The sequence below is a fragment of the Lethenteron reissneri genome, chromosome 15, assembly GCF_015708825.2.
Source record: "Lethenteron reissneri isolate LAM-NWPU_2019-01 chromosome 15, ASM1570882v1, whole genome shotgun sequence".
In the NCBI taxonomy this organism is placed as follows: Eukaryota; Metazoa; Chordata; class Hyperoartia; order Petromyzontiformes; family Petromyzontidae; genus Lethenteron; species Lethenteron reissneri.
In genome coordinates, this window is record NC_083793.1 from 11,247,150 (window position 1) to 11,272,374 (window position 25,225).

General features: G+C 57.4%; 1 protein-coding gene across 2 annotated transcripts in view; it reads left to right on the forward strand.

Annotated features, from left to right (window-relative positions):
- The first annotated feature begins 3,700 nt into the window (after positions 1-3,700).
- The window catches only part of LOC133342713 (FYVE, RhoGEF and PH domain-containing protein 6-like), a 54,539-nt gene continuing 33,014 nt past the window's right edge, over positions 3,701-25,225 (forward strand). Inside the window, exons 1-10 of one of the 2 annotated variants that reach the window (XM_061552048.1) lie at positions 3,701-3,924; positions 5,474-5,565; positions 6,347-8,909; positions 9,537-9,690; positions 13,468-13,532; positions 13,952-13,982; positions 15,753-15,904; positions 18,062-18,218; positions 19,744-19,831; positions 22,166-22,216. In XM_061552048.1, coding sequence (XP_061408032.1) covers positions 5,556-5,565; positions 6,347-8,909; positions 9,537-9,690; positions 13,468-13,532; positions 13,952-13,982; positions 15,753-15,904; positions 18,062-18,218; positions 19,744-19,831; positions 22,166-22,216 — 3,271 coding nt within the window. In that variant the 5' untranslated portion in view covers positions 3,701-3,924; positions 5,474-5,555. Of the gene's footprint in view, positions 3,925-3,953; positions 5,233-5,473; positions 5,566-6,346; positions 8,910-9,536; positions 9,691-13,467; positions 13,533-13,951; positions 13,983-15,752; positions 15,905-18,061; positions 18,219-19,743; positions 19,832-22,165; positions 22,217-25,225 lie in introns of those variants that run through there. The other variant, XM_061552049.1, reaches the window with a different exon arrangement.

The window sequence follows — 25,225 nt, forward strand, 5'->3', positions numbered from 1 at the left end:
TACTCCGGCAGGAAAGGCTGCGTTGGCTGGGTCACGTAGCCCGCATGCCCAGCCACAGCATGCCTAAACAGCGTTTGGTCGGCCGGATAGAGGGGGCTAGATGGGCGCGGCACGGTGTAGAGAAGAGATGGAGTGATGTGGTACAAGAAGATGTGGAGCTGAATGGGCTTGCCGATGACTGGTACCAGCGGTGTCAAGATAGGCCCCCGTGGAGGAGGCTCATGAAGGACTCTGCTCAGTAGTTGGAGGCAATCGCCCTCTAACAATAACGGAGGGCAGAGCATCGATGCTCACAACAATGAGTGGAGCGTGGAGTGGCTAAAACACCCCAAGTTGGCAAAGTAGGGGGCACGGGTGGTGCATTCGGCCAGTCATTTCAGTCAGTCGACCCATGGCACTTGGGTCTGTCTAGTGACCTCCTGCCAGCGAACGGTCGACACATAATGTGGCCTGAACGTGCACATAGCCTGGCACAAGCGTCGTGGTGACGTCACCGCCACTTATTGGTGAATGGCGGTTCTTGTTGTTGTTGGGGTGAGTGTGGTGGGAGTTGTGATGTGGGGTGTGGTTGGAGTGGTGGGGTGGCGGTGGGTGGAGTGGTGGGGTGGGTGTGGTTGTGGTGGTGGGGTTGGCGTGGGTGGAGTGGTGGGGTGGGTGTGGGTGGAGTGGTGGTATGAGTGTGGGTGGAGTGGTGGAGCGGCGTGTGGGTGGAATGGTGGGGTTGGTGTAGGTGGAGTGGGTGTGGGTGGAGTGGTGGGGTGGGTGGAGTGGTGAGGTGGTTGTGGGTGGAGTGGTGGGGTGAATTTAGTTGGAGTGGTGGGGTGGATGTGGTTGGACAGGAACACAACTTACGTGACTTTTCCGAAAGAACCAAAGAGTATGGATTCCTGCAGTCACGAAAGCTTAAAATCAAGAAGGAACACGACCCTCGCCACCCTAGACGGGAACACGACCCTGACCATCCTCGACGTTCCACGGCAGCGAGGCGCACGATGCCGAGGAGAGAAACCTCACCTGGTCCCTCGCTCATTCTGTGCTCACGCTCCGCACACGTGGAATATCATCGCTTCTCAAACCGACTCGGCTCGCCCTCCTCACGTCCAGCCATAATTGACGCGTGTCCCTGTGCGCTTACGCACGGGCGCGTGAGTCAATTTCCCTCCGTTTGATGTTCACATATTTTTTATTAGCTCAGTGTTGTGCTGCCGCGATCCGGCTGAGGACGATCTGCCCGAGCCGTCTGTGCGTGTCGGGGAATCGTGCGTGTGACATTTTCAATTTCTTGTTTGACTTTCTTTTCTTAAAAAAAAATCGGTTGTTTTTTTTGTCAACTTTCCGACGAGCCCAGAGGTCGAGACCCACCCATCGTAGCCTCTTGGCGTCTCACCCCGGGGTCAACTCGAACGGGCGGCCCGTGGAAAGGCTTTGCCCCGGGGGTCGGTGCCCCCCGTTCTGATCGCGAACGCCCGCGACGGACGTTCGCTCGCTGATGACGCCAGCGCGTGGGGAGGGTATTGCGAGAGCGACTCCGCGTCTCGGGGGCACAAACAGGATGCGGGCCGTCCCATCGGCCGGGGCGGCTGCCCAAAGGAAACGCGCGACGTTTGCTTTGAGCGCGGTTGGCTACGTACGGCGCGAACGGAAGGATGGGGAGGTGAATGGCCACAGGGGATGACAGGTCCACGAGGGAAGGCGATGGCGGGGGAAGGCCTTTACCCAGCAGTAGATAGACCAAGGCTGCTGCTATTTCTGATTGTGTATTTAGTTTATTGTCCTCCCCCTCCGCACCTCCGATTAGCGCGGTTGGCCACATACGGTGTGAAATAAGTTCAACATACATACACATACATCGGTGGATGTCGGTGATGTTGCTCGCAAATCGGCGGTGTGGGCAGTGCTGCGTCATGCGACCCGAGGTCTGATGATCACTCGCGGGCACATGACCCCTGATCCTGGATGTGTCTCTTGCCACGCGTCGACTTTCACCGCAGGTCCCTTCCGAAGCGGCTACGAACCCCCAACTCTGTCGCTCCCATCCACACACGAGGCTCCGGCGGGGTCGTTCAGCTCCAGTGGAATGAATGTTTGAAGAGCGGTTGGTTAAAAATTTCAACTTTGGGTTGGTCCAGAGCAGGGCTCGGCAACCACAATAACAAGGAGAGTAACTTTTGTTCGAATTCGGTAAAGAAATAACCTCTCTCAATATTTAAAGAGCCGCCATGCACTGTGTGGTGAATACGAGACGGTGAGTCCTTAATAAATGAGCAATCTCACACGCACTGCAGTGTTTTTTTTATATTCTGAGAGTTCAATACACATACAGGGACTCCTCTACTTACGAACGTTCGACTTATGAACTTTCAGAGATACGAACAAGTTTGTTGCCTGTTTGGACCGAGAGTCGTTCAACAGCCGCGCAATAGATGCCAGTGGTGGCATCTATAGAACGTGAAGAACCAGTGGCATCTACATCTACAGAACATCAAGGACCAGTGGCATCTACATCTGCAGAACGTGAAGAACCAGTGGCATCTACATCTGCAGAACGTGAAGAACCAGTGGCATCTACAGAACATGAAGAACCAGTGGCATCTACATCTACAGGAGATTATACAACTTGTAAACTGTTTAGTGTACATGCCGTACAACATGTTTGGAATCTAAAGGAGTAAAGTTGGACTGACGAACAAATCGACTTACGAACAGACCTCTGGAACCTAATTCGTTCGTAAGTAGGGGAGTCCCTGTACATAGACACGAAGACAAAATATCCCCCGTGTAGCCTTAATCGACAGTTGGGGCAAGTGCTGTTAGCGAGAACCTATGAAGGCCGCCACGGCACACTAGGGGGTAGGTGGACAACACCACGCCCGGCTGTCTTTGTCTCCCCAGTGGCGATGTATACACACCGTACCAGGTACTCATTTGAGGCTGAGTCGACCTAGGGGAGGCCCACAACCGGTTCAAATATGTGTGTAAGGTGTTGGCCATGAGCGGGAATGCGAACTCGGGTCGCCGGGTTCGTAGCGCAGTGCACTAGCCGCTACGCCACCGCTCCCCACAGTACAGAAACACACACGCACAGGTAGACTTGTTGACACGTGTCACGCTACCAGACAGATTCGGGCGGTTGCTGGGAGGGGCCGGTGGCCAGACGCGGCGGCCACCGCGTGCGCGCGACCTGAGACGAGCCGCGCGCGTGGCGTGGCACGCGGAGCTGCGCCTGTCCCCCGTTGGCGTTCACAGCGAAGCGCTTCCACGACCCCACAGAGAGGGCTGTCGACCGCCACAGCTGGGAGCGCGCGGGGGAGTGGATGCGGGGGGGGGGGAGAGGCGGGGGGTCACCGCGCCCTCCCGTGGGAGTGCGGCTCCTGCCCGGGATGTCGGTGGAGGTGGGGGGGGGCTCACATACAGCCTCCCATCCCCCGGGGTTTTGGAGGTGGCGGGGGGGGGGAGGTGGGGGGGGGGCACCCAGTGTGCGCCCACATCGCTCGGAGCCGGGTGTGGATGCCAACGTGGGGGTTGCCGGTGAACGCCCGCGGCGTGTGGCGACGTCCGTGGCTGTGTCGAGCGCGGGGCCTCTGCGCTGCGCCCTGCGTCTCAAAACAACAAAACCGGGGGGGGTGGGGGGGGGGCCGGTGGCCCCATTGTGTTGTCGCGTCGGCGGCGGCGGTGGCGGCGCAGAGCTCTCGGGGAAACCGCGCCGCGCATTGTGGCCGCGCCGCGCGCCGCTTCCTGAGCCGTTTTCCTGCCAGAGGCGGCCCCCACCCCGGGGTCGAGCCTCCGGGCCTCTTTCCGTTTCGTCTTCTCGCGGCGGCGGCGGCGGAGTCCGAGTGGGGACGCGGCGAGGGTGCGGGGGGGTTTGGTGCGCGTGCGCGCGCGTGCAGGAGGAGCGCGCGCGAGCGAGGGCTTCTGTGCGTCAAGGTGCGTGCGTGTGTCTCTGACGATGAGAGCGGCGTGTGGCTGTGTGTGTACGTGTGTCTGTGTGTCTGTGTGAGTACGTGTGGCTGTGTGTGTACGTGTGTACGTGTGTCTGTGTGTGTACGTGTCTGTGTGTAAGTGCGTGTGTTGCGCGCGCGAAGATGAGCGAGTGTGGGGTCCGCGCGTCACCGTGTTTGTGAATATGAGCGTGGATTATGGCGACAGTGTGTGGAGGTGTATGAACATGTGTGGGGTTTATGTGTGAAGTTCTATGTGTGTCGTGTGTGTGTGTGGTGTACCGTATGTGTGGTGTGCGTGAAGGTATGTGTGTGATATGTGTGTGTGGTGTGTTTGATGTCTGTGTGGTGTGTGTTGTTTGAGTTTGATGTGTGTGTGTCGTTTGTGTGAAGCTCTGTGAGTGTGGTGTGTGTGTTAATGTGGGGAGCGGTGGCGTAGCGGTTAGCGCGCTGCGTTACGAACCTGGGAACCCGAGTTCGATTCCCGTAACAATTATCTCAACCGGTCCTGGGCCTCCCCTAGGTCGACTCAGCCTCACATATTTACCTAGTGCGGTGTGTAAATATCGCCACTCAGGAGACAAAGGCGGTCGGGCGTGGTTCTGCCTCCCACCCCGTCGTGTGCCGTGCCGGCCTTCATAGGTGCTGCTCGCTAACAGGACTTGCTCCTGGGGTCTAAGGCTATACGTGTCTGTGTGTGCGTGCTGTGTGTGGTGTGGTGTGTGTTGTGAGTGTTTGATGTGCGTCGTGTGAGTGTGATGTGAGTGTGATGTTTGTGTGTGTGGTGTGAGTGTGTTGTGATGTGTGGTGTAAGTTTGATGTTTGTCTGTGGTGTGTTTGATGTATGTCGTGTGAGGTGGTGAGTCTGGAGTGAGTGTGGTGTCAGTGTGGTGTGTGTGTTTAATGTGTATAATGTGTGTGGTGAATGTGAAGGTGTGTATGATGTGTGTGGGGTGTGTGTATGATGTGTGTGTGATGTGTGTCGTGAGGTGTGTGATGTGTGTCGAGTGTGTGGTGTGAGTTTGAAGTTTGTGTGGTGTGTGTGAAGGTGGGGAGAGGTGGGGTAGCAGTTAGCGCGCTGCGCTACAAACCCAGGGACCCAACTTCGATTCTCGTGACGATTATCGCAACCGGTCCTGGACCTCCCCTAGGTAGACTCGGACTGAAATTCGTACCTGGTGGGCAGGAGTAGCGGGGACACACGCCGACGACACGCGCAGCTCACTCAGGAGACAAAGGCGGCCGGGCGTGGTGCTGTCTCCCACCCCCTCGTGTGCCTTGCCGGCCTTCATAGGTGCTCGCTAACAGCATTTTCTCCTACAGTCTAAGGCTATACGGCGGATATTTGCTTTTGGTGTGTGTGTGGTGTGCGTGTGGTGTGTGTGTTGTGTGTTTGATTTGTGTGTGTGGTGTGAGTGTGTTGTGAGTGTTTGATGTGTGTGGTGTGCGTGTGGTGTGAGTTTGATGTGTGTGTGGTGTGAGTATGGTGTGTGTGTATGTGAAGGGGGATGTGTGTGTGTGGCGCGTGTGTGAAGGGGTCTGTTCGAGTATCCGCTGCCGTGGCGATGAAGACGCGAGCGCTGTACGAGCGGCGCACGTGAGCGCGGATCTGCGGACATGGAAGATGGTAAGGGCGTCTCTCTCTCTCCCCACCCGCTCCAACCCCTCGACCTAGCGAGGAACGCGCACTGCGCTCTCTCGAGCTGCGCGTGTCGGTCGGCGCGTGTGCCCGCGTGGCGTAGAAGGCGCACGCGCCTGTCCCCGCTACTCCTGCGCGTGTTACACACAGACCGGTTGACGCTTTTCACGGACGCGCACGGGAAGGCTGGGGGGGCATCACAAGCTGTGGCTGGAGTTGGGCATCAACAATGCCCCCCCCCCCCCCGTTGCCTGTAACCAGCGCCCTGTCGACGGCTCGCAGCGAGATGAGGAGGGGACGCGCATTGCGTGCATCGCTATTAACACGACGGCAGCGAGATGTTAACTACCTCGCCTGGTATGCAGGAGGTCGTGGGGTCGATCCCGACTCTGACGCCTGCTGCTGTATATTTGTATTTTGCGGTGTCTCTTTGCAAAACCGACATGAGAGAGAGACACATGCAAAACAGGAGGACACCGGGAATTTTTCCCCAGGTCCCCTCCACATTTAGAATCACGCGTCTAGAGCTGCGAGAAATGTCCACGTGAATGATCCACTCCGTTGAGCTGTCATTTGTGATAGCCAGGTCGCTTCTGAAAAAAGGGCCATATAACTCAGTGGTACTCATCTGGTCAAATAAAAATAAAAAAAATGTTTAATTAGCGCAACTTTCAGCGTAGCGGAATGGCCGAGGCGTCGCGCCGACTCTTTGTGCTGTTGCTGCCGGGCTCTGTGCCCCCCCCCCGTGCCCCCCTGCCCCCCTACCCAGGCGCCCCTCTGCGCGCCACAGTAGCCGGGGAGCCCAACCGCGGCGCGACCTCCATCTCCGCCGCCCCTCGAGTCGCCTCCAAGCCGCCACTGGCGCCCAAGCCGCAGCTCTCGAGACCCGCGCGAGCGAGCGAGCTTCGACTGCTCGCGAGCCCCGACGGGAACGCGTGCGTCTCGTCAGACAGCAGCAGCAACAGCAGCAACAACAACAGCAGCAGAAGCAGCAACAGCAGCCGAAGCAGCAGCAGCAGCAGCAGCAGCGGCAGTCACGGCGGCGACGACGGTCGGGGAGAGCCGGCGGGCGAGAGCGCGACCGCTCCCGTCGGACGCTTGTCCGATGATCGTCCCGACATCATCAGCACGGGCCACGTGACGCCCTGCTCGTGTCCCGCGCACGACAAGAGCGCGCCCGGCGAGCTCCGCATGCCCGAGTTCGTGCCCCACCACGGGGGCCCTGCTCAGCGGAGCCTCTCCTACTCGTGGCCCGAGGGGGCCCTGACGGCGCGCTCGTCGCTCGCGATGGAGGAGGCGGCGTCTCTGTGCCAAGCGCGCTCGCGAGTTCGCTCGCTGGGCCCCGGGATCGGCTGCGCGGGCGGGGGCACGGGGCCGAGGCGCGCGCGGCCATTGTTCTTCAGTCACTTTCACGACGGGGACGCACGTGGAGACCTTCACCTGTGGGAGCTTCACCTGTCCCACGCCAGCGCGACGCAGCGCGCGGTCAGAGCCGCCCAGGGAGCTGATGACGATCATAACGACGATGATGATGAACACGTCGATGGCGACGATGATGACGATGGCGACGATGATGACGATGACCAGGAAGGCCTTGCAAATATCAGCGACGGTTTTGTGGAGGCGCGGCAGCGCGCGGACGAGGCGAGCGGGGAGGCGGGTGTGGAGACGGCGTCTCCGGAGGACGCGAGCGTGGCGCAAGGCAGCGGGCCGCACGAGGAGACGGAGCGCGTGACCCCCGCCCCTCACTCCGCGGACGAGACTGAAGCCGCGCGGCCACTGGACGAGGGCGCCTCACGTTCTGCACGAGAAGGTGCCGATTCCGAGATTGCGACTGAGAATGCAGATTCACTCGCGGAGCGGCAGCAGCAGGAGGAGGACGAGGAGGCGGCGGCTCGTGCTCCCCCCACAGGCGGGGGCGAAGCTGCGTCCCAGCACTCCGTTGTCGAGGCCTCTCCTCTCGCCAAGTCGCAGCCGGGCACCGCGAGCGGACAGGAGGATGACCACTACTGCGAGGTGGACTCCCTCGTGTCCCTCGCGGCGGAGGAGAGCTCCGACGGGCTCTACTCGGAGATCCACGGCATCAAGGACTGGATCAGCAGCCTCTCGCTCAGCCCGGAGCGCAGGGGCCTCCTCTCGCGAGTCAAATCCCTCACGGGAAGCTCGCTGTTCCACAGGGCGATGGCCGACGATAGCGACACGCACTCCGACACGTGCTCCGAGGGCTCCTTCACGGGCACGCCGCGCAGCCTCAGCTGCGGCAGCCGCCTCGTCAAGGAGCGCTCCTGCGAGCAGATGGCGAGGAACAGGGTCGGGGGGGGCGCCCCCCCACCCTCCACCAGCTCCCCTCGGGCGAGGGGGGGCCAGGACCCCCAGCACGCACCGCCTCGCCACGGCGCCGCAATGATGTCGCCCTTGGAGCGGAGGAAGCGACCCGAGTTCTCGCCGCCGTCGCCCCTCGCGGCGAGGGGGCCCCGCGGGGGCGCGCGCGCCCCGCCGCCGTGGGGGTCCAACCCGGGCGCCTCTTCCGTCGGGGACATCCCGCCGCCCTTCGAGCTGGCGCCCATCACGAAGAAGCCGCTCGCCAAGAGCTCGCCGTCCATCCTCATGACGCTGGAGCCCCAGGACAAGCACGCGTCGAAGCGCGCCTCCAAAAAGAAGAGCTCCCTCAAGCGGCTGCTGCCCTTCAAGATCTCGGTGAGGAAGAAGCACGCGGAGCAGCCCAAGCGGCCGTCGGAGGGCGCGGGGCTCCACGCGCGCGGCGCCGAGGCGGAGGAGCGCAGGCACAAGGGGCCGCGCGCTTCCCCGGGGATCCAGCGGGTCGTGGCTCTCGGGACGCGCGGGTCCAAGGAGCACGGCAACAGCAGCGGCGGCAGCAGCAGCAGGCACAACTACAGCGGTAGCAGCGGCGGGAGCGGCAGCAGCAGCAGCAGGATGATTTGCCGGGTGGAATCGTTTGAGAGTCGCCCACGACCGCCGCACGCGCCCCATCCGCTGACCAAGCCGCGCTCCATCTCGTTCCCCAACCCGAGTCCCTGCACGGAGTACGAGAACGTGCCGGTGGGCAACAGCGACTACGAGAACATGACGCCTCCCGTGCGCAAGAGCAGCAAGCGGTTCGCGGCCAAGGCGAGTCAGCCCAGGGGCTTCTTCGGGGACGAGGCGTCCGCGCGGGGAGGCGGCGGCGGCGGGCAGAGTTGCAGAGGGGTCCCGCGCAGGGACGCGGAGGGCAGGGGGTCCGGGGAACGCGGGAGCGACACGGACGGATACGTGGACATGAGCAACTTCCCGTGTCTGGAGGCGCGGCGAGCTCCGAGCTGCTCGTCCAGGAGGTGGGTTCCGCGGCCGAGAGATGGACGCGGTGGTCGTGTCGATGAGACGACGCACGATCTGTGTAGGTTGGTGTTCTGCATTGGGAGGCTCGCGGGCCGCTGGCTGCTCCTGGAGGTGTTTGTGTGATAGAGAGAAATCACCCCATCATCACCATCATCATCGTGATGCTGTCAAACCCCAAATGGGTTCAAATGTGTGGCGGCCCTCACGCTGATGATGTCTAATCGGCGAAAGTGCCCCCCGCCCCTCCCCTCTGATAATGAACGAAGGACGCTGCTGTAGACAGAAGATGCATTCGGAAGGGTAAGAAGGCATCAAAGGGATGTATTCACATGATAATGATTAGACATCGATGATTGGAGATATGTATTAAGGGGATAAATATATTATGGAAAAAGACAGAAAATAGTTTATTCAGCTCAGCATGCCTCCGGGTGGGGGGGGGGTCACTTTGTGGGGAAGTCAGCGGCGCGTGCGTGTCCTTCTGAACAGACTCGGCCCCGCCATAGGAATGCGGATTTCCACCATCTGCTCGGGAGCTTGTAAACAGGAGATGAGCGCCTGCCTCGATGGTCATTTGAGCAGGAAACGGCGTGGGGCTTTTGTTTTCGCGACTCGCCGTGCAGGAGCGACGCGACACCGGGGGGCAGGGCGGGGACCTACGGAGCGGACGCGCCGTCCGAGGATGACGACGAGGATGAGGAGGCGGGCGGTGCCGGCGCACGGCTCCACCACCACCACCCCCACCACCACCACCCCAGCGCTCCACGCGCCGCTCAGGTCCCAAAGCTGCACGCGTGGACAGACCGCGCGGGCTCTCGCACAGGGGGCCGTCCATAAATGACGTCACGCTCCTGGGGGGGGGGGGGTCAGACATTTGTGACGATGTGTGACGAGGGGGGGGGGGGGTTGAGAAATGTGACGTCACATCAAAATGCGCAACTTTAAATAAATATAGGCAACACGTTCTACATAATTAAATCGACTTTTTAATAAATGTTTTTTTCCTACAACATCAGAGTACAGCGCCACATTAAATACGCACTACAATGACAATAGTTTAAAGCGATTTGAAGCATGTTTTATTTTCAATATGGAAATATGGTTTTTTGGGGGGGGGGCAGAGCTTTGTGACGTCATATTTGAGGGGGTGGGCTGACTTTTTGTAACGCCGTGTGACGAAGAGGGGGGGGAGTCGAAGATTGTCCAAAATCGCGTGACATCATTTATGGACGGCCCCTAGGCGCTCGCATCGCATCAACACAAAACCAACCAATACCGACACCACGGCGCCCGTGCCAGGCCAGGTGCACTTTGAGGATATCACGTGAAGTATCGAAGGCTCGCTGCTGGCAGGAGGAGGTCTCGGGACAGACCCAGCAGGTGCCATGCGTTGGGTGACTGAGATGACCGGTAGATGCACCACCAGCTGTACCCCCTACTGTGCCAACTTGCTGTATTTTAGCCGCCCGGCACTCCGTTGTGAGCGTAACAAAACCAACACACACACACGTTACACACGTCACACACACGCACGTGCTCTCGCTTCCTCAACTACGCGCTGCCACCTCCCTGCAGAGAATGCTGGGTGGTCACCGCTCCACATCGGCCGCTGCCCAACCCCCCCCCCCCCCCCCCCTTGGCTAAGCCGCCGTATTCCTAACGCCAGCCCTCGTTTCTGTGGGGCGCTGCCCCCCCCCCCAAACCCATCACCACCCCGGCAGAGAGTGGGGGGCGGTCGTGGGGAAGGTGTCGCAGTCGCGTCACGAGCGTGGGGCAGTCACGTGGTGCCTTGCCCCCCCCCCCACCCGCCTTGTGGCCAAAGCTGCGAGTTGGGCCCTCCCCCTTGGCTAACACCGTGAGATTCGATTTGAACAACAGCGTTAAAGAGCAACAGCACCTTCTGTCAAACGCTGTTTACATTCATGAATCTTTTTGAATGAAAATGCCTTCACATCGAACTCCGTTTTTGGGAGATTTATTTCACTAAATACGCGTCAATTATATTGCAAAGAAGGAAACTACGACTATGGAGCTGAAGTGGCTGCATTTAGCGAAGACGGAACGCCCCTGCAAGCGTGGAAAGCAAAGTTCGTGGGGAATAATACCCATTTTCTATACTTTCCAGGCATAAGCAATGAGAAAATAACACTTACTACCCAAGAACAAAAATCGTGTTACATAGTGATATAATGTTATCACTACGCCACTGATAATGTAGTTAATACGCCACTGGTAATGTAGTCACTACGCCACTGATAATGTAGTTAATACGCCACTGATAATGTAGTTACTACACCACTGATAATGTAGTTAATACGCCACTGATAATGTAGTCACTACGCCACTGATAATGTAGTTAATACGCCACTGATAATGTAGTTACTACACCACTGATAATGTAGTTACTACACCACTGATAATGTAGTTAATACGCCACTGATAATGTAGTTACTACACCACTGATAATGTAGTTACTACACCACTGATAATGTAGTCACTACACCACTGATAATGTAGTCACTACACCACTGATAATGTAGTTACTACGCCAATGATAATGTAGTTACTACGGCCACGACATTTCCGACATCCAATCCGGCTTTCGTGCTGCCGGTTCCCCGCTGATCGAGGCGCCTTCCACGCGGCTCAATGCCTCCTCGTTCCCCTGCAGTCTTCGCTGGGACGTTCCTCTATGATCAAGCGAACAACACTCCTTACTCGGTCATCTCCCTCGAGTTGCATCCAACGCACACTGCGGGACCCTGTGGGCTCGATGCTGCGGCAACTGGGCGGCTCGCGGAGAGCCCGGGTCGCATCCCAATTCTCCAGCTCACCTCGTTGCACGTGTTTGTACCTTCACGTAGACAGAGGGCTGGCGTGCCTCCTGCGCATTCCATCGGCCGCACCTCTGCCGCGTGCGAGTGCGAACAAAACGTTTATTTGGCCGCGCATTTACACCGGATACAACTTCTGTGAAGTGCGAACGATTTTGGTTTTCCGCATGAATCTCATGCATCGTGACGAGTCTGCGTGCCCCGCATGCTTTGAGGGAACATGCAGGAGTTACTCCTTAGCGCCACCAAATGCGGACCGTTCCAAACAGAGCCGTCAGTATTAACCGTCAAGTTAACACACGTGGCCCCTTACCGACACGAGCATCGTTTAACAACTGAAGTACCGTCACGTGGTCATTCCCATGCGGTACCTTCCACGCGTTAGGTGGCTGTCCATAAATGACGTCACGCACCTAGGGAGGGGGGGCGGTCAGACATTTGTGACGATGTGTGACGAGGGGTGGGGGGGTTTGAGAAATGTGGCGTCACATCAAAATGCGCAACTTTAAATAAATATAAACACGTTCTACTTAATTAAATATATATATATTTTAATAAATGTTTTCTCCTACAACATCAGAGTGCAGCGCCACATTATAAACGCACTACAATGCCAATAGTTTAAAGCGATTTGCAGCATGTTCTATTTTTGGGGGGGGTGGGGTGGCAGAGCTTTGTGACGTCATATTTCCCAGTCGCGCCCAGCTGCCCCCCCCCCCAACCTTACAAGGATCCCATTGGTTAGAGCGCGTACCGCCTCTCGATCAGTGACGATTAACGACGTCACCGCCTGCTCGACGCAGGGCATGCTGGATGTTCGAGCGCGCGTGTGTGGTGTGAGGGCGATTTTTCGCGGTGAAAAATGTTGGGGATACAGAACGGGGACAATTTTATGAGATTGGCAAACGCAATATCTTGGGCTTTTTGTTTTAAATTAATATTTCCCCCTAAGTGTGACGGTCACTTGTCAATTGTAATCTGTAGTTTGTGTATGTATATATAGAAACAAGTTGACGCTGGTCCGGTTAGCGACATTCAGTGTCTCATCAGAAGAGTCAGGTTTGCTTAAACTGGTGAACTTCCAGATGTTCATATGTAACAGAGGCCCCTTGCCTATAAACATCAGGCACTAAGCGAGTCTGACTGTGCTGATGCGACAAATGAAAGTCGAAACCGGTCCAGAGTTTAATTCTATTGAACCAAAGCTGCTGGAATAATAAACTGCCAGAAGGCCGTGTGGCTGATGGGACGTGCGCCACAACGTTTATTTGGAGAGACAGTTATGGGAGGTAGGCGTGTCCGTCTGCATGTTTCTTGAGGGATATAAGATTACATTCGTGATGTCCGAAGCGCAAGGCATAAAGTATTTCCTTACAGACAGAAAGGTATAAGCTTCTTTCTTAGGCCGTGGTTCCATGCGACACATCTCGGGTCACGTGTCTACGTACAGACCAGCTGGTGCTAGGGAGATGATGATCTCGGGCCACGTGTCCGCACACAGACCACCTGGTGCACAGGCGACGACGATTCTCAACTCGGGCACCTCGTGAGTTCATGCCACGCTGCGTCACCGCGCGTGGGAACTCGCATCCAGGGCTGAGTCGTAGAGTAGCTGGGGGGAAAAACGAGGTGCACAACATTGAAACGATATTGACCTGTGAGCTAGCACGAGTCCTTGTTTTTTTGCTCACTACTTGTACCGGAATGATTGTGATGTCAGACAGAGGAGGAGAAGCGGAGCCGTGCATTTGAAATTGCTCGGGAAATCATGCGCTCGGAGAAAAGGTGAGAAAACATCAATATCCCGTGTAGCCTCTAACGACTTTTGGGCCAAGTGCCGAGCAGCACCTATTAAGGTCGGCATGGCACACGATGGGGTGGGTGGCCAGCACCATCCCCGGCCGCCTTTCTCTAACCCAGTGGCGTCGTTTACACACCACACCCGATACTAATTTGAGGCTTAGTCGACCTAGGGGAGGCCCTGGACTGGTGCAGGTAATCGTGACTGGTGTTTGCCCGTGAGCGGGAATCTAAGTCGGCTCGCCGGGTTCGTAGCGCACCGCGTTAACCGCTGTGCCACCGCTCAGTGTACACAATGCACACATGCACGTGCCCTCGCGATGCGTTGCTGTGGGGGGGGCAGATGCGACGTGAATTATTTCTAGTAAGGAAGCGTGCGTTTGTGTTTTTTTGGTATTTTACAGCTTTGTTGAGTCTATCAAGTTGCTCCATTTGGTAAGAGCGCACACACCCACACACACTCACTTCCATAAGGCTCATCATCATCGTCGTCATCACAAAACACCCTCTCATCAATAACACTGCCTTACAAAGGAAACGTATATAATGGGCAATATTTTGGGCCATAGCCTCTCACAGCACAGATATGTCTACCTTCATGGCATCTCTATGTACTGTGAAGAAGGGTCATTGTCCGAAACGTCGCCTATTATATACTCCTATCAAGTCAGCCTGCTCGACAATACATCGTTTGCGTTCTAGGAAGTTTGTTGATGTTGTTGAGCCGCTCAACTTTTGCGGTGACACATTAATTTCGTTCAGCCGCCAACCACATTTTGATTGAAGGCTTTAGAAACGCACACCTCATGGCGCGGGCTCCACTGTGATGAGTCTTTCCCGAGCATTAACGGGTCCACCCCTCAAACGAAAACGCAGCGCGTGCAACAGCGCGCATGCCCAATATGTAATGATTCGCGATGTTTGGTTGTTTCTTTATTTTTAAATGAACTGATGGCGGAATGCGTGAAGCGGGATGCGTTTCAGTTTCAGTGTCATATATTAGGTATAACCCTGTGATACCATGCGGCTCTTGACTCAAGTGCAACCGCAAAAAAACAAAAACATTAACAAGAAACATCTTAAATAGACAACATGCAACAGAAAAATCCTGGAAAAAACAGCAAAGTCTTCCGTGTGCAAAAATCCCAGTGGGATGCAAGTCAAACAATAACAACCATAAGACAATGTAGATTAAAGTTATCAGGCTAACTCTGTACTACAACAAACAAACATGGCTAAACCAAAACGTTTTCGAAATCACCAAAATAAAGCTATAAAAACAATGTAACAGTGATCATAGAAACTGTGATTCAATTTAACAACATGTACGACCAAACTTTGCAGCCATAGCTGGCTGCATGAGTCACTCCATAACAGCAGGAGCATCAGTAGCAGAAACAAAAAATTTCAATACACCTTTAAAGATCAGAAAACTATAATAAAAACTCACGATCATACTTTGCAGCGGTCATCCGGAACGATACATTTGATTTCAGGCCACTCTGAATAGCAGTGGCAGCTCGGGGTGTACAACTCCTCTAGAGCAGTTTTGAGTGAAGATCTCACAGGCAGTGATCCACGTTGCAGTTTATTGGCGACAGCATTCCAGACCCTGGGGGCATCAATAGCAAAGGCCCTTCCTCCAGTATTTGTACGGCAATAGGGAATGTAAAGTTGGTAAATGAGCGAAGACCTTAGGTCACATTTGTTCTTCGAAACAGCGAGGAGATCCAGCAGGTAATCTGCTGATTTTGTTTGCAAGTACATCGTGAATAAATAAGATCTGATGCACAAGCCATCGATCTTTAAGAGAAGTTAAGTTTGACCCAATGTAGAGATCGCAGTGGTGGGTCCTATATGGGCAGTTCAATGCAAATCTTAAGGCCGAGTGATACATTGAGTCAAGCTTCTTCAGTACAGTACTTGGGGCTGATTTATACACGATGTCACAGTAATCAAGTAGAGGCAGTACGGTAGCTTTGATCAATTCCAAGCGGAACATGGGGGGGGAAGCAGTGCTTGTGTCGATACAGAAAACCATTTTTTTTATTTTGTCTTTTTACCAATTTAATCAATGTGATGTTGAAAATTTCAGTTTTGAATCAGCGTGAAGCGGGATACGTGAAGCGTGATGAGTGAGGTGACCGCCGTGCCTGGTGTGAGCCAGAGGGGCCATGCTGCTGCGTCTGTTGCTGTCGCTCGCAGGAGTTCCGCGACGCGGTGGCGCACGCGGGCCACGCGCAGGGCTGGCCCGTGCTGGAGGACCGCGCGCTCGGCCAGATCCTCTCCTACCTGCCGCAGCTCTACGCGCTCAACCGCGAGCTGCTGCGAGACTTCGTGGAGCGCGTCTCACGCTGGTGCGAGCGCACGCATTGCCCCCCCCCCCAAGACCCCCCTCCTACCCCCCTATTACCCCCCCCTATCACCCCCCACCCACTCACTGCGCTCACCGCTCGCTCAACACGGGCGGCGCGGGGTGCCCCCCCCCCCTCGCTCGATCAGGAGAGTGACACAGATCGGGTAGGGGGGTGGGGATTGGTGGGGATGGGTTTTGGGAGTGGGTGGGGATGGATGGGTGGGGGTAGTGGAGGGAGTGGGTGGGGATAAGTGGGGGGAATGGGTGGGGATGGATTGGTGGGGGGAGTGGAGTGGAGTGGGTGGGTGGGGATGAGTGGGGGGAATGGGTGGGGATAAGTGGTGGTAAGGAGGCATGGATAGGTGGGGGGGGGGTTAAAATAATTCAAATTAATTTATTTATGGAATGAGGCGATGGGCAAAGATGTTGGGGAATGAGAGAGAACTCCCGAGTTGGAGCAGTGCCGTGGGCAAGCAGCGCCCAAGAGACGCGTCCCGTGGCCTGCAGTCTGGCGACAGAACGCCGCGCGGTCTCCCTCGGCGCTTGGCACCGCTGCGATGAGAACGCGGGTCAGTGACGCCTTCGCCTGCGTGCGCTCGGCCACTCCCGTGGCTTCTCGTGCGGTGTCACAGTCGGAGAGAGAGTGCGAGCACTTTGAGGGAGGGTGCTCATCAGCTACTGCACTGCCCCTGAGCCAGTGGTGGGAAATGACACGTTAATATGGCGGGGCCGAGCCTGTTCATCGGACGACATACAAAGCGGTGCCTATTTCATCGACCTCGAAAAGTTGAGATGAGTCTTGAAGACCCACGGTCAAGATGTGAACTCGCAAGTGTCCGATTGCGAGTAGCGCTTCCCACTGAGGTCAACTGGCCGGAGGTGGCTGTGGGGGGGGGGGGTGCCGGTGGTCGAGGAGTGGAGGCCGCCCATAGCCACGAGGCGGACATTTGGTAGCGCACGAGGTCCTCGTGCACGCCGATAGTGGAGCACAATGGCAGATAACACAACAGCAACAACACGAGCTAAGACAATGATATCGCCATTCAAGATTAATATATTATTACGGGTGCCGCTTCATAGCACGTGGGAGGGGTCAGTGACCCCCCCCCCCTCTTCCCACACCCCTGGGATTCTTAGACCACTGCTGCGAAACTTGCTGGACGTCTGTGAACAAGATCTTCATAGCTCATCGGATCCCCGCAGTATACATGCTTGCTCTAATTCTGTTATACGCCATGAACCATTTTAAATGTGAAGTATAATTGTTGCTGTGCATTTAATTTCTCAATGAGTTCAATAAGTCTACTCTTTGGTTCTCAGAGCATGGCGACCTGTGCCTCGACTATGAGCCCAAACAGGCACTGCCTCGTGCAGAGGGCTGCTTCAGCGTGGCCAGACACGAGAACGGACGCCAGTCTGAGATCCTGGAAAGGCCTGGACTGGACCTCACTCGGACTGAATCTCACTCCGACTGAATCTCACCCGGACTGAATCTCTCTCGCACTGAACGCTTTAATGATTCACGCATTTGGTTCGGTGTAATTTCCATTGCGTTATTACCGTATCAGTTATAGATCTAAAACACTGTGTGTTGATTACGGGATATTACGTGCGTGCTACGTAAGCCAAACGAGGATGCTCCATCCCAACGGGGGTTTCCCCCCCCCCCCAAGTGAAATGTCTGACCTGGTGGCTCTTAACCTGAAGTGCACGCACCCCAGGGGGTGCGAGGCATGGCCAGATTATTTTTCAAAGTTAAATCATCGCAACACAAATTAAGCACGAGCACGTTAAGTACAAATACTTCGTTTCGTCAAACCTGTGTATTCATTAACATTATTTATTGTTTAACGGTGGAGATCCAAGGGGGTGCAAGGCTGCAGTGAAGGTTAAGAAGCACTGCGCTCGACAGACACAGATATAATGACAACGCACACAATGGGCGTGGAGACAATTGTGCCCCCCGCCTCTAACCCTGCCCCCCCGTATCTAGCCTCGCCTCCCCCTCATCTCTAACCGCCCCCCCCCGTCTCTGACCTAGCCCCCCCGTCTCTGACCCCGCCCCTCCCCGTATCTGACCTCGCCCCCCTGTCTCTGACCTCGCCCCTCCCCGTATCTAACCGCCCCCCCCGTCTCTAACCTCACCCCCCCGTCTCAGGGAGGAGAGTCCCCGCATAGCGGACGTGTTCGTGCGCAAGGGCCCTTACCTGAAGCTCTACTCGGCCTACGTGCGCGAGTTCGACAACAACATCGCCGTGCTGGACGAGAGCTGCCGTGCCATCCCGGCCTTCGCAGCGCTCGTGCGGGAGTTCGAGGCGAGTGCGCCCTCACCGCAAACTCACCAAACCCTCACCGCTCTCACCGCTCTCACCGCACTCACTCCCCTCACTGTCCTCACCGCCTCACCAAACCCTCACCACTCTCACCGCTCTCACCGCAAACTCACCAAACCCTCACCGCCCTCACCGTTCTCACCGCACTCACTCCCCTCACTGTCCTCACTGCCTCACCAAACCCTCACCACTCTCACCGCTCTCACCGCACTCACTCCCCTCACTGCCTCACCAAACCCTCACCACTCTCACCGCTCTCACCGCACTCACTCCCCTCACCGCCCTCACCGCTCTCACCGCACTCACTCCCCTCACTGCCCTCACTGCCTCACCAAACCCTCACCACTCTCACCGCTCTCACCGCACTCACTCCCCTCACTGCCTCACCAAACCCTCACCACTCTCACCGCTCTCACCGCACTCACTCCCCTCACCGCCCTCACCGCTCTCACCGCACTCACTCCCCTCACTGTCCTCACTGCCTCACCAAACCCTCACCACTCTCACCGCTCTCACCGCACTCACTCCCCTCACTGTCCTCACCAAACCCTCACCACTCTCACCGCTCTCACCGCACTCACTCCCCTCACCGCCCTCACCGCCCTCACCGCTCTCACCGCACTCACTCCCCTCACTGTCCTCACTGCCTCACCAAACCCTCACCACTCTCACCGCTCTCACCGCACTCACTCCCCTCACTGTCCTCACTGCCTCACCAAACCCTCACCACTCTCACCGCTCTCACCGCACTCACTCCCCTCACCGCCCTCACCAAACCCTCACCGCTCTCACCGCACTCACTCCCCTCACCGCACTCACTCCCCTCACCGCCCTCACCAAACCCTCACCGCTCTCACCACTCTCACTGCACTCACCGCACTCACTCCCCTCACCGCCCTAACTGCACTCACCGCACTCACTCTCCTCACCGCCCTCACCAAACCATTACCGCTCTCACCGCACTCACTCCCCTCACCGCCCTAACCGCACTCACCACACTCACTCTCCTCACCGCCCTCACCAAACCCTCACCGCTCTCACCGCACTCACTCCCCTCACCGCCCTCACCGCTCTCACCGCTCTCACCGCATTCACTGCCATCCGGCTGCGCCCGCTCGTTTGCTGCCATCAAACTATTAAACTAAACTACTCAAACGATATTTTAGTATTTTACCAAGTAAGGCCCGCTGAGCTACCGAGCTATTTTACAGAAGCAACCCGGCTATCAACTTAGTGGCATATCATCACGTGCACATTCATAGCAGCCAAACACTCTAAATGCGCGATGTTCATTCTAAACGTGGAGGGAAAACCGGAGGACGCGGAGACAAATCCACGCCACCACGGGGAGAGAGAGACACGCAAACTCGAAATATACAGCGGCAGGTGTCAGGGTCGGTATTGAACCCATGACCTCCTGTATACCAGGCTAGGTAGTTAACATCTCCTAGCCACCGTGATGCCTTAATTGTGACCCCCCCCCACCACCCTGGGCCCGTGCCTGCAGAGGAGAACTTGCTGCGGAAACCTTCCGCTGAAACACTTCTTGCTGAAGCCCGTGCAGAGGATCCCGCAGTACAAGTGGCTCCTGACCGGTGAGAGCCCTCTTACGAAAATACTCACCACCACTCACCACCACTCACTACCACTCACCTCCACTCACCACCACTCACCACCACTCACCACCACTCACCACCACTCACCTCCAACTCACCACCACTCACCTCCAACTCACCACCACTCACCACCACTCACCACCACTCACCTCCAACTCACCACCACTCACCACCACTCACCTCCAACTCACCACCACTCACCACTACTCACCTCCACTCACCACCACTCACCTGCAACTCACCACCACTCACCACCACTCACCACCACTCACCTGCAACTCACCACCACTCACCACCACTCACCACCACTCACCTGCAACTCAACACCACTCACCACCACTCACCTCCACTCACCACCACTCACCTGCAACTCAACACCACTCACCACCACTCACCTCCACTCACCTGCAACTCACCACCACACATCCAAGCACACCCCTGCTCCTCCTCTCCACTCTTCACCGTCACGTGCTCGCACACGGCCTCCACATCGAGGTGCCCCGGTCTTCCGTTCTCGTCTACGACCGTGTTCAACCACCACATGGCAAGTCACGACAACAACAACAACAACCCACTCACTCACCAACTCACTCACTCACCCACTCACCAACCCACTCACTCACCCACTCACTGACTCACCCACCCGCTCACACAACAACAACAACCGCTATTCGCCCCTAAGTGGTGGTGACGTCACCACAACGCTTGTGCCAGGCCATGTGCACCTTGAGGCCACGTGAAGTGTTGAACGCCCGCTGGCAGGTCACGGGGCAGACCCAGGTGCCACGGATCGACTGACTGAGACGACTGGCTGATGCACCACCTGTGCTCCCTACTGTGCCAACACACACTCACTCACCCACTCACTCACCAACTCACTCACCTACCCACCCGCTCACACACGCACTCGCCCACCCACTCACCCACCCACCCACCCACTCACACTCCCACCCACCCACCCACTCACACTCCCACCCACTCACTCACCCACCTACCCACCCACCTACCCACTCACACTCCCACCCACTCACACTCCCACCCACTCACACTCCCACCCACTCACACTCCCACCCACTCACTCACCCACCTACCCACCCACCTACCCACTCACACTCTCACCACTCACTCACCCACCACCCACTCACACTCCACCCACTCACACTCCACCACTCACTCACCACCTACCCACCACCTACAATCACACTCCCACCACTCACTCACCCACTACCCACCCACCTACCCACTCACACTCTCACCCACTCACTCACCCACCCACCCACTCACCTCCACCCCACATCACACTCCACCCACTCACACTCCCACCCACCCACCCACTCACTCACCCACCTACCCACCCACCTACCCACTCACACTCCCACCCAATTACGTTACCGGTTTACATCCGTTCCACGTCCACGACGCGCCGTGAGCCCCGGGTTAGCTCACTATACTCAGGGTGACTGTTGAACGCGCGGAGCAACAACTCACATGAACCAGCGCTGCCTCAGTTGGCCAAGAGGCGTCGATCAACAATTAGGCACGAGGAAAATGCAGCCGACTTCAGCTGAACATGAACGGATGTGATTTCGTAATACCTGCCTTGCTGGGTCTCAGTGGTAACACTTGTGCCTCACAGCAATACACTACCTGGGTTCAATTCTTGACTCGAGTGTATGTTCTCCCTCCGTTCTGCATGGGTGTCCTCAGCGTACTGCACAAACCCACCGCCCATAGACACACAAACGCACGATGTCACGGTGTTGGCCAAACATGCCATTGTAGCGGGACCCTCCTTCAAGAAATATTCTTCAGCGTGGCTTTCCTGGGTAAATATAAATGATGATCATTATTATTGCTGCCCCTGCTACTATCTCCCATGACGTGGGCCGATGGTGGCATCAACATTAACGCAATCTCCTCGCCGTAGAATCCCGTCCCCTCGCCTGCAAAGAATGAACGTGTTCACGCGTGTGTGCGTGTGTGCGTGTGAGCGTGTGTGCGTGCCTGTAGTGCCGTGGTTAGCGCGCTCCACTACGAACCCAGCCACCTGAGCTCGATTCTCCCACTCACGGCCAACAACCAGTGACGATTATTTGAACCGGTCCTGGGCTTTCCCTAGGTCGACTCAGCCTCGAATGAGTATCTGGTGCGATGTGTAAACATCAGCACTGGGGAGACAAAGGCGGCCGGGCGTGGTGTTGGCCACCCACCCCCTCGTGTGCCGTGCCAGCCTGTGTAGGTGGTCATGACAGCACTTGCCCCAACGGTCTATTAAGGCTTCACGGGGGATCTTTGTCTCTGTGTGTGTGCCAGATTACTTGAGGCATCTGTCCCCGGACTCCCCAGACTACGCGGACACGCAGGGTGAGCGAGCACAGAGCACGCATCACGCTCACCCCACTCGCCATGCTCACGTGTGCAGAGTGCTGGGTGCGGAGGCGGTGCGTGCTGAGGTTGTTTGCACGAGTGTGGTGGTGAGCCGACATCTGAACATCTCCTGATCTAACCGCTTTGAACTCAGTGTCACTCAGCTCCCCGCACGATGGTCTGCTATGCAGTGAGTCGTGGGTTCGATTCTGACCCTGACGCCTGCTGTGTGTTTGGAGTTTGCGGTGTCTCTCTCTCTCCCTGTGGTCACGCGGATTTTTTTCTCCGGGTCCTCCGGTTTTCCCCTCCACATTTTGAAACACCGCATCTAGATTATTGAGATTATTTCGCTGCTGTGGATTTCCACGTGATAATGATAAGACACGTCGTTGAGCTATCATTTGTGACAAAGTCGCTTCTGAAAATAAAACTAATGGCTCATTGGGCCTAAAAATAGTTTAGTTAAATTTGTATAATTTTTTTTAGAGATTTGTTTAACCTTGCCTATAAATTGCACTATTGTCGTGTTTTTGTATTAGTTGTTGTAACGTTCTAACCTGCCCCTACTAGGAACATTTATGTCTAAATTTTGCACTTGATTTTTATTCCTTAACTAGGTGTAACTTTCTCAACGATAACATTTAATATTTGAAATTATGTATCTTACCTATTTTTTATTGATTTATTTTTCTATATGTTTACATCACGGGAAGGGTGTCTTGTTATTGATGAACCCCAAGTTAATCGTTTTTATTAGCTCACAGGGTACTTCAAAATAAACTGAATTGCTCTGTGAAAACAGAGCTTCATAGCTCATCGAATGTCTCCCAGGATAAGTAAATAATCTGATTCCGAAGTGGGGATGTGTTTGTCGGGGGTGCTAGGGGACAGAGTCTGGCTCCCAGTGGGGGACACAACCGGAGCCCACGGTCGAAGTTTAACTTTTGACTTGGAATGTCACCTGGCAAATGTGCAACATTTACAACAGCCGCCGTGTTGACGTTTACCTGCACAATCAACCTGAGGGTGAGGGAGTGGGGGGTGGTGGTGCAGGGTGAGGGAGTGGGGGGTGGTGGTGCAGGGTGGGGGAGTGGGCGGTGGTGGTGCAGGTTGGGGGAGTGGGGGGTGGTGGTGCAGGGTGGGGGAGTGGGGGGTGGTGGTGCAGGGTGGGGGAGTGGGCGGTGGTGGTGCAGGTTGGGGGAGTGGGGGGTGGTGGTGCAGGGTGAGGGAGTGGGGGGTGGTGGTGCAGGGTGAGGGAGTGGGGGGTGGTGGTGCAGGGTGAGGGAGTGGGGGGTGGTGGTGCAGGGTGAGGGAGTGGGGGGTGGTGGTGCAGGGTGAGGGAGTGGGGGGGTGGTGGTGCAGGGTGAGGGAGTGGGGGTGGTAGTGCAGGGTGAGGGAGTGGGGGGTGGTAGTGCAGGGTGAGGGAGTGGGGGGTGGTGGTGCAGGGTGGGGGAGTGGGGGGTGGTAGTGCAGGGTGAGGGAGTGGGGGGTGGTGGTGCAGGGTGAGGGAGTGGGGGGGGGTGGTGCAGGGTGAGGGAGTGGGGGGTGGTGGTGCAGGGTGAGGGAGTGGGGGGTGGTGGTGCAGGGTGAGGGGGTGGGGGGTGGTGGTGCAGGGTGAGGGGTGGGGGGTGGTGGTGCAGGGTGGGGGAGTGGGGGGTGGTGGTGAGGAGGTGGAGGAGTGGGGGGTGGTGGTGCAGGGTGAGGGAGTGGGGGGTGGTGGTGCAGGGTGAGGGAGTGGGGGGTGGTGGTGCAGGGTGAGGGAGTGGGGGGTGGTAGTGCAGGGTGAGGGAGTGGGGGGTGGTGGTGCAGGGTGGGGGAGTGGGGGTGGTAGTGCAGGGTGAGGGAGTGGGGGGTGGTAGTGCAGGGTGAGGGAGTGGGGGGTGGTGGTGCAGGGTGGGGGAGTGGGGGGTGGTAGTGCAGGGTGAGGGAGTGGGGGGTGGTAGTGCAGGGTGAGGGAGTGGGGGTGGTGGTGCAGGGTGGGGGAGTGGGCGGTGGTGGTGCAGGTTGGGGGAGTGGGGGGTGGTGGTGCAGGGTGAGGGAGTGGGGGGTGGTGGTGCAGGGTGAGGGAGTGGGGGGTGGTGGTGCAGGGTGAGGGAGTGGGGGGTGGTGGTGCAGGGTGAGGGAGTGGGGGGTGGTGGTGCAGGGTGAGGGAGTGGGGGGTGGTGGTGCAGGGTGAGGGAGTGGGGGTGGTAGTGCAGGGTGAGGGAGTGGGGGGGTGGTAGTGCAGGGTGAGGGAGTGGGGGGTGGTGGTGCAGGGTGGGGGAGTGGGGGGTGGTAGTGCAGGGTGAGGGAGTGGGGGGTAGTGGTGCAGGGTGAGGGAGTGGGGGGTGGTGGTGCAGGGTGAGGGAGTGGGGGGTGGTGGTGCAGGGTGAGGGAGTGGGGGGTGGTGGTGCAGGGTGAGGGGGTGGGGGGTGGTGGTGCAGGGTGAGGGGTGGGGGGTGGTGGTGCAGGGTGGGGGAGTGGGGGGTGGTGGTGAGGAGGTGGAGGAGTGGGGGGTGGTGGTGCAGGGTGAGGGAGTGGGGGGTGGTGGTGCAGGGTGAGGGAGTGGGGGGTGGTGGTGCAGGGTGAGGGAGTGGGGGGTGGTAGTGCAGGGTGAGGGAGTGGGGGGTGGTGGTGCAGCGTGGGGGAGTGGGGGTGGTAGTGCAGGGTGAGGGAGTGGGGGGGTGGTAGTGCAGGGTGAGGGAGTGGGGGGTGGTGGTGCAGGGTGGGGGAGTGGGGGGTGGTAGTGCAGGGTGAGGGAGTGGGGGGTGGTAGTGCAGGGTGAGGGAGTGGGGGTGGTGGTGCAGGGTGAGGGAGTGGGGGTGGTGGTGCAGGGTGAGGGGGTGGGGGGTGGTAGTGCAGGGTGAGGGAGTGGGGGTGGTGGTGCAGGGTGAGGGAGTGGGGGTGGTGGTGCAGGGTGAGGGGGTGGGGGGGTGGTGGTGAGGGGGTGGGGGGTGGTGGGTGCAGGGTGAGGGAGTGGGGGGTGGTGGGTGCAGGGTGGGGGAGTGGAGGGTCGTGGTGCAGGGT